Source organism: Rhea americana, unplaced genomic scaffold (genome assembly GCF_003343005.1).
Source record: "Rhea americana isolate MKP2758 unplaced genomic scaffold, rheAme1 scaffold_7, whole genome shotgun sequence".
Classification (NCBI taxonomy): Eukaryota; Metazoa; Chordata; class Aves; order Rheiformes; family Rheidae; genus Rhea; species Rhea americana.
In genome coordinates, this window is record NW_028186867.1 from 8,423,586 (window position 1) to 8,435,863 (window position 12,278).

At 37.6% G+C, this 12,278-nt stretch overlaps 1 protein-coding gene across 1 annotated transcript in view; it reads left to right on the plus strand.

Moving 5' to 3' along the window:
* OCA2 (OCA2 melanosomal transmembrane protein) overlaps positions 1-12,278 on the plus strand; it is a 182,074-nt gene that overhangs the window by 109,364 nt on the left and 60,432 nt on the right. The window contains exons 18-20 of the mRNA XM_085321451.1: positions 1,039-1,166; positions 5,168-5,227; positions 5,841-5,945. Of these exons, the coding sequence (XP_085177577.1) occupies positions 1,039-1,166; positions 5,168-5,227; positions 5,841-5,945 (293 nt within the window). The remainder of the gene's footprint in view (positions 1-1,038; positions 1,167-5,167; positions 5,228-5,840; positions 5,946-12,278) is intronic.

A 12,278-nucleotide genomic window follows, 5' to 3' on the forward strand; every position in this document is an offset into this window, starting at 1 on the left:
CATTGTTTGCCAGCAAAGACTGTTATTCTGTTTTCCTCCTCAGTTTTTCTGCAATTTTTTGAATCCATCACTTTCCAACTGTGAATATATGAACTAGCGGGAGGTGAATGAAGTAGTCACAACAACGAGAGAAATGACTTGAAGTGGTGGGAGGCTTTATTTGCATTTCATTAAAAAAACTAAAATTATGTATCTCATTTATTTTGCATTCAAAAATTCATCTGCTATTTACAAAAAAATGGTGAAGACGGACAAAAGGAGCTTCATTCTGAGGGGGAAAAATGCTGAAAAACATTTGTGTTTCATGTCTGAAATCCCATTCTGTTGTTTAAGATGAATGTGCCAGAAGAATCAAACAGCTCCRGAAAGTATTTTAACTGGGCAGAGAGAATACGAGTCTTGGTCAGATAGGAGATTCTCTGGTTATTTTCTTGAGCTCTGTGTGCAATTTAATTGCATTTTCTCTCAGTCAGAAACCAAAATATGTGTCTTAAAACTCCTTGGGATATGTACAGGCATCCTTTATGGAAAGAGACTTTTTTGTTGTCTTATCACTCTCCTGTTTTAAAGAGCTTTTCATTTTCTTTGATTATCTTCTAGCATATGTAGCCAGTCAGTTTTCARGGCCCTGGGTTGCAGCCAGCATTTCTGTGTTTGCAGAGTCCTTCAGTCCATCTCCTCATTGCTGCAAGTTTTCTTAGTGATTCAAACTCCCTGTCTTTTTGCATAACCCAGACTTTTCTTCTTGATTATGCTTGCAGAGTCTTCAATAYCTTTAGCTCTGCTAGACCTAGCAGAAAGCTGCTAGCAGCCTGCCGTGGATCCTCTAAATMGCTGGGTTTTGTTTTTTTCTTTTTTCTTTTTTTTTAATTTGCAAGCAGAGAACATTCTTCTTTCCCTATTGGGGAAGATGTAGAGCAAAAGCATGGCAAARATCTTTGAATGAAAAATGTGATACTATGCATTTTATGCTGCTAGTACATAACAAGGCTGTGAAGTGTAAAGTGGTCACTGTTACTCTCTCTTTTTCTCACACAGGCTGGATTGCCATGTTGGGAGCTATTTGGCTGCTAGTGTTAGCAGACATCCATGATTTTGAGATGATATTAAACAGAGTTGAATGGGCAACCCTTCTTTTCTTTGCAGCATTGTTTGTTCTCATGGAGGTAAGATTCTGTGGTTCCTATAGTTTGCACAGTCAGAATCAGTTTACGATGTGAATTATGAGTGCAGAGCCCTCCTGCAGGTTCAGTACCTCCGGAATATTGAAGTTAGAGTCATGTAGCTATAGCCATAGTAGTCCAGAGTGAAATTGCAGAGTGGTGGAAGTTGGCTGGGCTTCTTTGATATTTAATTTTTGACATAAGCTTGGTTTCATTGTCTCTCCCTCTGCTACATAGGCTACATACATCTGATACAATCATTTCCCAAAAGGTAGAATTTCAGCTTCCAGGTTTGTGCATCATCTATGTGAGCAGATAGTTGATATGTATTTATGTGTTTATTCTGAAATTATTTAGACAAGCAATAGGGAAAAAAAAAACAGAACAAGAATAAACCATAGATTAAAAATGCTGCTAATGCTGGCTACCAAATGRCCTGGGAGATTTCATGTGAGTTTTGTTTGAAAGGCTGATATCACTGAATTTCATTTTACAATTGCATTTTGAAAGGTTATTTGGTACTGGGGAAGACTAGTCTTATTGTGTAGTTTCTTTGTGTTTATCTGTTTCTGATAGGCTCTTTGATTCAGCCAGTTCTGCCAGGTTTATATCCCATTTTACTCTGTTTGATATTTTTGTATATACTGAGTGGATTTATTTTTACCTCAAATGTTATTCTTTGTATGAATACCCACATTTACATGTCAACAAGGCTACGATGTGTTCCATAGAATGCTTGTTATTTTCTAGATGTTATTTGTTTGGTTTAAATGATGTGATTATGTTGTAGAAACATGACTGATAAAACCTTAGTGACCACTGTATTCCCATGGGTAGTGAATTGTCTGAGCGAGCAGTCTGGGAACAGCCTGTAATTACCAATTTGCTTGCACAACCTCCCCTTCGTCCCCATTCCTATCCCAGCACTCCCTGAATAACCAATTTACACAAAAATTTTAAAYTGGAATTTATAAAAAAGAAAAGCAATTCCCCAACAGAAGCAGCAGCTAAATTGGAAACAAATACAATTTGTGAATAATTCGACTAACTCTAATTAATTCCAAACTAAAAGTCAAAATCTGGTAACCCCTGAGAAGATGAATGGAAGCTCTGATTATCATTAGGAAGCTTGTTTGAGAGCTAGTAGGTCTAAAATTCATCAGAAATGTTCATTTATTGTGCACCCATTAGCACATGCTACTTTTAGTTCTCTGCTACCAAGTTCTACATATCCTTGCAATTTCTAGCCGTTATTGGGAATCCACATTGAAGCCATGTTTGTTTTGTTTGCTGTTGCTGTAACAGTATATTAGTTGCATTCCCTGATGTATTTTTTGTTTTAGCTTGAATAGAACTGTTTTGATTGGAGTGCTGTGTGACTGCACAAAAACACGGTAAAACACACAGGAAGTTATTTGGGTTATTTGCCATTTACTGCCGGATTTCAGTTACGACTGTTGTAATTCACTGAACTTCATTTTTATGGTTTCTTAGGTCACTAGTGTATAGTTTGATAACAAAAGAATATATTTTCTGGCCCTTTAGACTAACAGCAGCTCAAGCTCATGAAAGAAACTCGTACAGATAGTCAAGAGGAAAAGTGGGAGCCATGCTAAATTCTTACCTGTGAATTAACAAGAAAAACATTTTAAGTATCGCTGCTGTTAACTTTTATTTTAATTAATTAAAATAAATAATCTTGCTTGAACTAGCATGAGATAAGACTCCCTCTCAAGCTATTTCCTACTGCTATAAATGTTCCCTTTCTTATTACAAGGCACATTTAAAAACCTGTGCATGGCTTAGGCTGCAAGTCACTTTGGAAAACGTGTATTAGGCTCCAGACTTATTGGGGAACTCTTGGAGATTTTACRTTTGGGTGCTAATCAATGTGGTCTGGTAGCTCTTTTGCAAAGAAAAAGTTGGAAATCCTTTGGACTGCTGGTTTTCTATTGCCGCCTTTGGGTATTTCATCTCTACAACTGTCTTTTTATTCCCTGTTCAAAACTGGCTGTTAGAAGCTATGCGTTCTTTCTGTTTCTTCTGTCTCTTTGCGACATAAATTCCTTTGCCTCTCAGGGATACGTTATTTTGTTCAACTTTATAGTCAGAAAATGACATTTTACCTTAATCTCTTCAGGCAGAGTTTATTTACAGCAGTCATCATGACATGCTGTCCATAAGAGGGTTTCATCCAAATTTTTGTGCATAAATTAAACTTTGATCCAAAAGCTACGTGATTTTTTCTGCAGTAAGTCTCTAATTTGAGCTGTTAGACAGGCAGTAGTTTGCCTGAAGGCACCAGCTAGTGCAGTTCCTCGTGGAGGATGGGGAAGAACCAGGAGAGCCTCCGTGCGGGTCCCTTCTGGGGGAAGCCAGAGACAGGCTGCTAATTGCTGGCTTTCACTCAGATGCTTGCAAGTGATTAGCCTGGATATCACAGAGACTTCTTAAAGTTGGTTGGACTGTCCCTGTCTCTAGCTTCACGGGCTACCTGCAGACAGGCTGTCTTGAAGGAACAATGTGCATGTGCTACTGTCCCTCTTTCATACAGTATCATGTGTGGATTCCAGAACAAAGTTCAAATGTTACTGAAAAGTAATATGTTGTGTTGGTAGATAATTAATTAATAAGGCAGCAGTGTAACTCTGAACTCTGCTTTCTGACAATTATTTGTTAAAAGTATGTACACAAAGCAATTGCAAAAAATATTATAGTTCATTAACATTACTACTTTTACATATATTTTAAAAAACATTCTTGTAAACATTGAGTTGCTAAAGTCGTACAGATAGATAGGAATCAAAATGATATATTAAAATATAAAATATTTTTATATTTTATATATTTTTAAATATAAAGTATAGAAGTCATGTCTAGTGAATACTGGCTTCCACTATTCTGAACAGAAGGGTCTCAGGCAGTAAGTATTGCAGCTGACTGACTCTTCATTGTGGAAGACAAACTGGTCCAAGCTGAACCAAAGATGATGTGATTTTCTCCCCTGAGAAACAGAAAAGTCAAAAATAGATATATCCCATTCAACCTGAGAGTATTATTTCATTCATGATTTGACTCTCCCCTCCCCTTTGGCCTTGTGGTTTGAGGGAATAGATCATTCTCTTGGGGTGTGAAGACTCAGCGTTTTATTCTCCCGTCTGCCCAAGGAGAGTGGCCCTACCAGCTAGAGGTTAGAGCCATAACCTCCACACCTCTTTCTATGTCTCTTCCTCATAGGTAGTGACCATGGTTGTCTGGGACACTATCTGCTTTTCCTACAGAAACGGGAGTAGCTTCCATAGTGGGGACAGAGAGCCCTCCAGCCCTCTTCCAGGCTCTCCTCCAGCCTAATGGTTAGAGGGCTCCTCCTCGGTCCAAACACCTGACACAGGGGTCAGAGAGCTGCGTTTTCCTGCCTTTCAGGTGTTGCCAGCTCTGCTCCCGTTTCCATTCACCTAAGACCTCCTGCCTGGTTTTAGCAGATGAATAGTGCTCTTTTCTTGATGGGGGCTGAAGCAGCTGTTTGACAGAATTATGTATCTTGTTCTCTCTTTTCTTCAGCAGAGGCTGAGCACAAGATGCCCAGTTTGATGCAACCTTTTAAACATATGATATATTTCTGTCTATATTCTGCTTAGGAATACATTCAAAGTTTGGGGGAAGTTGGTTTAAAATCAGTTGTTTTCAGATATTTAGGCAAAAAAATGTATTAATTAAAAAGAATGTAAACTGTAAATTTCAGTGGTTCTCCAATACTTGTGCCCTACACTCTTAACCAATCTAACCAGTCATTTCAGTACAACCAACCCCTTCCCACAAATAGCTAGAATTTATGCTTTGTCTTTTCTTCCTGCCATTTGCCAAGTTGCAGTAAAAGCTACATGAGATGAATATCGATATCTTGTGAATGGGAACAAATTGTTGTATTTGCTTGCATCCACTAAAAATAAATGTAACTAACTGCATCAAATACTTCATTACTTGATATCAATGTCTGTTTTTAGGCTTTGGCTCATCTGCATTTAATAGACTATATAGGGGAGCAGACAGCTTTGTTAATAAAGGTATGTTTAAAATATTTACTTTTTTTATCAGATAAGGAAAATAGTTTTACTCTATTACAATAATGAATAATAATTTTGAGTTTTATGTTAAAAATATTTTATGCTATTATTTATGTTTTATGTTATTTTATGTTAAAGATTGCTTTCCCGTGTCAGCAATATCAAGAAGGCATATTGTGTTTCAGGCAGATGATATTTAATATGTGTATGTTTGTCCAAAGCTGAACATAAATGTTGCTGTAAATGCAACACAGAAACCTTGTCTGTACTCTAACAAACAAAAAAAATACAAAGGTGAACAAATAAAATTATGAATACTAAAATGGGAAAATTCACAGTTGCAGTGTTTTTCTCTTCTGTGAAATGTACGCATGAGTATTAGAATTACCAGTCTTTTTATTTCTATTTGTTCAGATTTCTTTGAAAAAAGACTAACAATTGTGTCACTAAATGACAGACCTCTTAAAAATTATTTTTCCCTTCTGAAGGCCTGAAGGAATAACAGATGTTAAAACGGTATTAAAACTGTGAAGAACCTGTGCCGTTGTGCCATTAGGAGGCCAGAGTAATACTGATCCCAGCAGAGCAGTAATTTAACCTCTTTTAATTCCAGGTGGTTCCGGAGGAGCAGCGCTTGGCGGTTGCCATCATTTTAGTGCTCTGGGTGTCTGCTTTGGCCTCGTCTGTGATCGACAATATTCCGTTCACGGCTACGATGGTACGGGTCTGTGCAGAGTCTGTGTTTCTTCCCCCTGCTTCTGGGGAGGGAGCTGAGCTTGCTGATTACAATTTTCTTTTTTTGATTTCTGCTATGCTATAATTTACTTTATCCCCTGAGACTGAATCATTTTTACCAGCTTATTCACATCATTTAGGCATCCAGCTGGCCATTGCTGCTTGCAGTTGCTTTGGTTAAGTATACGTTTTAGCTGCATTTTTGTACTTTSCTTGTCTTATCAACATCCATACCTGAAAAGTAAAGTTGTCTTTTTGACAATTACTGTTATTATCCATCCACAGCTGTCAATATTTTCCCTCTATTCTCTGCATAGTTATTTTAATGATTTTTTAATACTGGAACCTTTTATTGCTACCTTTACTTATATAATTAGCTTAAAACCAGCAAATAACGTTAAACATAACTAATGCTTGTCAGCATCTGAGTGTTAATATCAGAAAAGTATAAAATTTCAACAAATTAGGGAATGATCAGATAGATTTATTCCATCAAGTTCTCCGCTTAAAGCACAGTAATCCCTTCATTATACCATAGGAATGATTCTGTTATAGCACGATCTCAGCTAAGTTGAATTTTTCTGAACCCTTTTTCTGCCATTGTTGTCGGGTGGTCTTGTTTAGCTTTACCCTGATTAGAGGTTTAAGATGCTTCCTACAGGGCATATGACAGATTGGAAGATTTGTAGCTGCTCTATAGTTACATATTACTATATTACTATGGTATTTTGGTTTGATTATCTTGGTATTTTCTGTGGGATTATATTGATTTAACAACAACAGACTGCAAACAATGGGCATGAAGAGAAAGACTGGCTTGGGATGAGTCATGTCCCAGCAAATACTTGAGAACTATAAAGCAATAATGCAGAAATTTCAGCTTAGAAAGTTTTGTCTCATCTCCAGGTAGTCTATGAAAATTGGTTTGGAGAAATACCAAAAGGACCTGCATACACATAGTTCAAATGGCCTTCTACAGGTTGCAAAAAGAACCTTTTTTTAAAGAGAGTACTTGTTTGGGGGAACTGGACTGAAACACAGCAGTGTGCTGGGACATCTGAAGACCCCTGCTTTGGTGTCTTTGAGGAAGGGAATTAGAGGTGGAAGGGAAAGGAATCTTCCCTTGCTGCTAACCTTTTAGAAATTTCTTTCTTTTCTTTCTTTCTTTCTTTTTTTTTTTTTTTTTTTTTTTTTTTTTTTTTTTTTTTTTTTTTTTTTTTTACTTTCAGCTCTGGATTGAACCTAAGACCATTACCATTTTTTCTTGAAAAATGGGCAGAGAATGGAGGAAGAAAAAATGCAAGCATGTTCTCACCTGTGCAGGAATAGCCAATAGCCCAGGTGTTAGGGCATTCATGTGTTAAATGGTAGACTAAAGTCATGACTTAGCATTGCCTAGCCCAAACAATGGACTTGAAATTTGTTGTTTGTCATTCTTCAGCAGAAAACATTTACAGAAATATCCTAACTATAGATGCAAATATTTATGTAAAAATATATAAATGTTCTTTTAAAATTCTTTTTGTCTCTTTGGCATTTGGTCCCTACTGTTAAAATAAGCAATACTTGGTTTTGGAAGGCTATTTATCACTCACTATATAAATCAAATTTACCAACTCCTAATGAGAAGTATTACGTATATTGAACCCAGCTGTACTGTAGATTAGTTTTTCCCTAATAGGGGACAGAGCGTGTGTGTGCATGTATAAACACAGATTGCAACCAGTATTTCTTAGAACACCTTTATTTATTGACTTTTTTAATAAAACCAATTGGTATTATTAATAGTAGATAATCATCTACACAACCCATTCACTTAATCAGCTCCATAGTTCACTCACACTTTCTCACATAGCTACCCAGTTGGAGAAACAAATGAGAGGTCAACCCCGAGTGTATATTCAGAAGCAGAGGACTGTAGTGACAGGTGTGGGTATGGCCTCAAATGACTCAGTGATATTGAGGTATAGGAATATAGTCCTATGATGAATTATCCTATCCTTTCCTGGAAAAAAAATAGTGGCCACCATCACTGTTGAGCCTGTGCTCACAATTATGGAAGACACAGAGGTACCGAATGTCTCCTGTGAAGCCCTCCAAGAGGTCCATCCTTCAGTAGTGAACCAATGCCTGTATAACATTGGTTGTTTTTGTAGCTATAGTCCTGATGGGCCAGGTACTGGGTAGGGATGTGGGACCAGCCAAGTTCCTCCCATTTTTTGACCCTGTGGAGACAAAAGTCTGAATGGTTTCAGATGTACGAGCTGTATGTGCTGATTGAACAACGAGCATTAGAAGGATGGCCTCAGAGACCCATGCCCACAGTAGGCTTACCTGCCCAAATGTGGTTAGCTGCTGTCCTGTAAGAATAAGGGAAAGCCAGGCTCACAGGGTAAGAGCCATTGTTTTGAACATGGATAGACATTCCTGAAATATCATGCAAAGACAGCATGCAAAGCTTGGTGCCAGCTTGCAGTAAAGGGCGTCAGCAGTGCCTCGTTGCATCCAAAAGGCATACACACGGTGTTGCTTGTCCCATACATCAGGAATGAGAAGAGGTTCTGTCAGTCTCCTCCCAGTACCAGCTTCTCTCCTGGCCCAGAGCCTCCAGCTGACAGTGGGCAAAGCCACCACAACGGCAAGAACACCCAGAAAGGCGTACAGCCCCTGTTCCTTCAGGAGTGGGGAGGTGCTGGAAGACAGACATCGGTTCATTCATGGTAGCTCTGTACCATGACCTCTGGGGCTGCTGGATAAAGTCTTCCATTCACCCTTTACAGCATGTTGCAGAGCATGTTGGACAGATTTGGAGCAGGGAGTTGGGCTGGGCCACACATGTTGTAGAGTAACTCAGAGACTGCACGAGAACAGGTGGAAGTAAGGCTCTYGCATATAAGGTCTGATACAGGTTACTGTGATGGGGAAGTGACACGGTAATGTGAGCCACAAGAAGTCTGTGTGGTGTTTCTTAGAGCGGCCCACAGGTGCAAATGTTTATGAGATACCTTTCCCTGCAGAAAGGTTTGAGCCACATGCCCTGAGGGCACATTTAGCTCTGGTTCAGACTGTAAATTCAGACCGTATACCTAATCCAAACTAACGCCCTCGAACCAAAGGCACTGCAAAGATACAAAGACACTCAGCTGCTTTTTCACTCTCCTGATCTGCTCCTATTGCACTAAGGTGTTAGGATAGCCCTTGCAGCTGATGCACAGAGTATTTTGACTCAAGACTTTTCTGAGAAAAAGAAGAAATGTGGAATTCACTCTAGCTGATAAGAAAGGCCTGAGGTTGGGCTTGTGAGGGGCATAGCTGGAGGGAACAAAAGAGAAAAAAATGCAGATAGTTTTTTAGCTTTGATACTTCATTTCTTTAAGAAAAAAAAAATCAAGTGGAACCATAGTTTTCCAAATTTTCATTTGAGCTTCTTTGTTCATGTAAGTGGGATATGAAAAGTGGAAGTTGTTGATCAATATTACAAATAAGTAATTAGAATCTCAACATATCTTAGCCACATTACAAAGAATTCTAGAAAATGAACTGTTGTATAGATTCAAAACAGATAGTGAAAATAGTTTCCTATCTTATCATTTAAAAATTTTTAACGTTTTCAAGGATGCCTTGAAGGTCCCATTTTCAACATTTTCTAACAAGGCAAATTAGGTTTCTTGCTTCTCTTAAAACACATATACAATAAATTACCTGCAGTCTTAAGATTTCTAAACATTTTTTAGTTTTTCCAAGATGGAACATTCTTAAAGTGTAAAATATTGATTTCTTTAAACATTCTGAAGATATTGACGCTTTTCAGCAGCTCGTCAGCATCAGCATCACAGAGAAGATTTCTCTCTTTTTAAATAAAAAAACAATGGCAAAAAATCAGATTAGTTTATTATTTCAAGTACTTTACTGTGAAAATAAATTTTCAGTGCAACATTGTTGTTGGTCAAATTCTTCTTTGCTCTTGATAATAGTAAATCTGATATAAGCAAGCAGCAAAAAAGACAGCRCTGTATGGAATCCATGTACAGTAGTAGCTAAGTTTAAATTTGTGCAAAGAGGTCAGTACACAACAGGTATTTTATACTACAGAAGATGCTCTAGAAAGATAATAGCATGTATGTAAAAAATAGAATAATTTTCTGAAGGGCCTTAATTCATCACGGGTTGATTATTGTTTCCATYGTGGTGAAATTCTGTTTTTTGTTAAACTAAAATAAAGCACTGGAGCTGCACAAGAACAAAACTTGTTTCACRTAAGTTTTTATAAATATAAAGGCCATGGGTTGCCCTAGAACAAGAAGAGGATATTGAAATGGGATTGATGAACTGTAACTATGAGACTTTTCCCTTCACTTAAAGTCCAGCTCCCTAACTAAACCTTTGTTTATGTGAGTGACAGTTTATTGCACATCTGTGGTAATTCTGATAGCTGTCTGCACATAACTGGACAGGGGAAAGTCAATCATTTTATGTTGCTAGGTAAAAAAAATCTACTGCAGCAAAATATTTTGAGTTTGCTATATAATATGTGGGAAACTCCATGAACCCTGTCTGTATGCAAAGGATATATTTCCAGTTGCAAATCTAATAAATATACAGATAGTGCTACTAGAGCAAAGGTAGCTGAGGGTCAACCCAAATTCTTTGTATTTAAGATAAATATAGCTAAATAACCCTAAAAATAGAGTTCTTCCACACTTACATTTACAATGCATTATACAAAATAGAGTATGTGATTATCTAGTTTAGCATTARTGAGAAATGTATTTTAGCACATGAATATTAACTCTAAATAGAATAAATAAGCCTTAAAAATAATCAATCTGTATGTATGACGGTATGCGTGTAGTCATATGTACTACTTGTGAGCTGTTTAAGAACAACTTACAAAATGTTCTATCCATAAACAATTCAGAAACCAGGAGCTCAGTTCTGTTTCATACATCTTAATTCCTGAATGGCATTTTTTTTTTCAGGTTGGACAGGAAGCTTTCTGGGTCTGAAGCATAAATACGGTGAATCGTGTAGTGTCACTTTATGTGTCATTCTATTAATCCTCTGATTTTCTGCCTCTTTTGAGAACAGGCTAAACTCATAATGACATACCTTAACAGGCGGAGTTATTTATTTTTAAGGTCTGTTCTTTTCTAGTCATAGTCATTGACATTTTTCATTGTCATCTAAATTGCCGTGGATTTCTGCCCTTACAATGTTAGGTGGCATGATTTTATTACTAGTTCACTCTTCAGTTTAATTGACTTGTTTTATCAGCTGCRTATGTTGGAACCATCTGCTTATATTTTTCTTTTATTACTTTTATTACCTAGCCATAGTAAAACCTTGTTTTAGCTGAGTTTAAATACTATTTCCTCAATATAGTGTAACAAACAATTTCCATTAACCACTTGGCCAGCAAGGTGACTTAGTCTCTGACAGGTCTTTCTTAGAACTCAGATTATTTTTGGCCTGCTATTTATTGCCTCTAAAACTGTCAGAGGCTTTTCTTTTGCAGTACTGATTTTTTTCCCAGGCATCTCATGTTCTCAGTGCCAGTCTTATTTTTAGATCTCTTTTGCCTTCTGCCCTAATGGATTTTTCTATGTCCTGCATTTCAATGCTTGAAAAATGTGTAAGACTGAGCTCTAGCACTCTACAGAAACAGACTATTCTTAGTGAAAACATCAGCGGCTTGGGAAACCACAGATAGAATTTTTCTATGAATGTACATTCTCTGCAGTTTTCATAGAAGACATATTTACTTCATGTAATTTTTAGGAAAGTATGTGCCATAAARTCCCATGTTTTAGAACAACAGCGTGTCTCTAAAGTGGAGATAAAAAATGGCTTTTCATTGTCATTTTGAGCAAGCTGACAAGATGGACAATATGATCTGATGCCTTTTACCATGCTACATCAGTATGGGATATAACTTGAATGAACAGCCAGGTGATTCCTCTTACATGACAGGGGTGTCTCCTGTGAATCCATTTACAAGGATTATGCTTCAGTAGCAGAAGCAGCTGGGAGGGCTTCACCATGTTCCTGCTGCTGCTGCTAACAAGTCTCCTGCCAACCCGGGGGGATGTTCTCACTGAGGAGTAGCACTACTGCCCTTCCTCTTTGGGCTCCTCCCTGCACAGCCACCGCTTAGTAAAGCTTGTATTTCCAAAGAGGGTCCTTTACACGCTCGGAAGAGAGCTTCTCCTTCTTGATAGCCTTGATTAGTGGAATGCAATGCTCGTAAGAAGGTTTTATCATAAAAATGAATGAATAGGATGAAGGTCAGGATTCAACTTGTTCTTTGTTAAGGAGG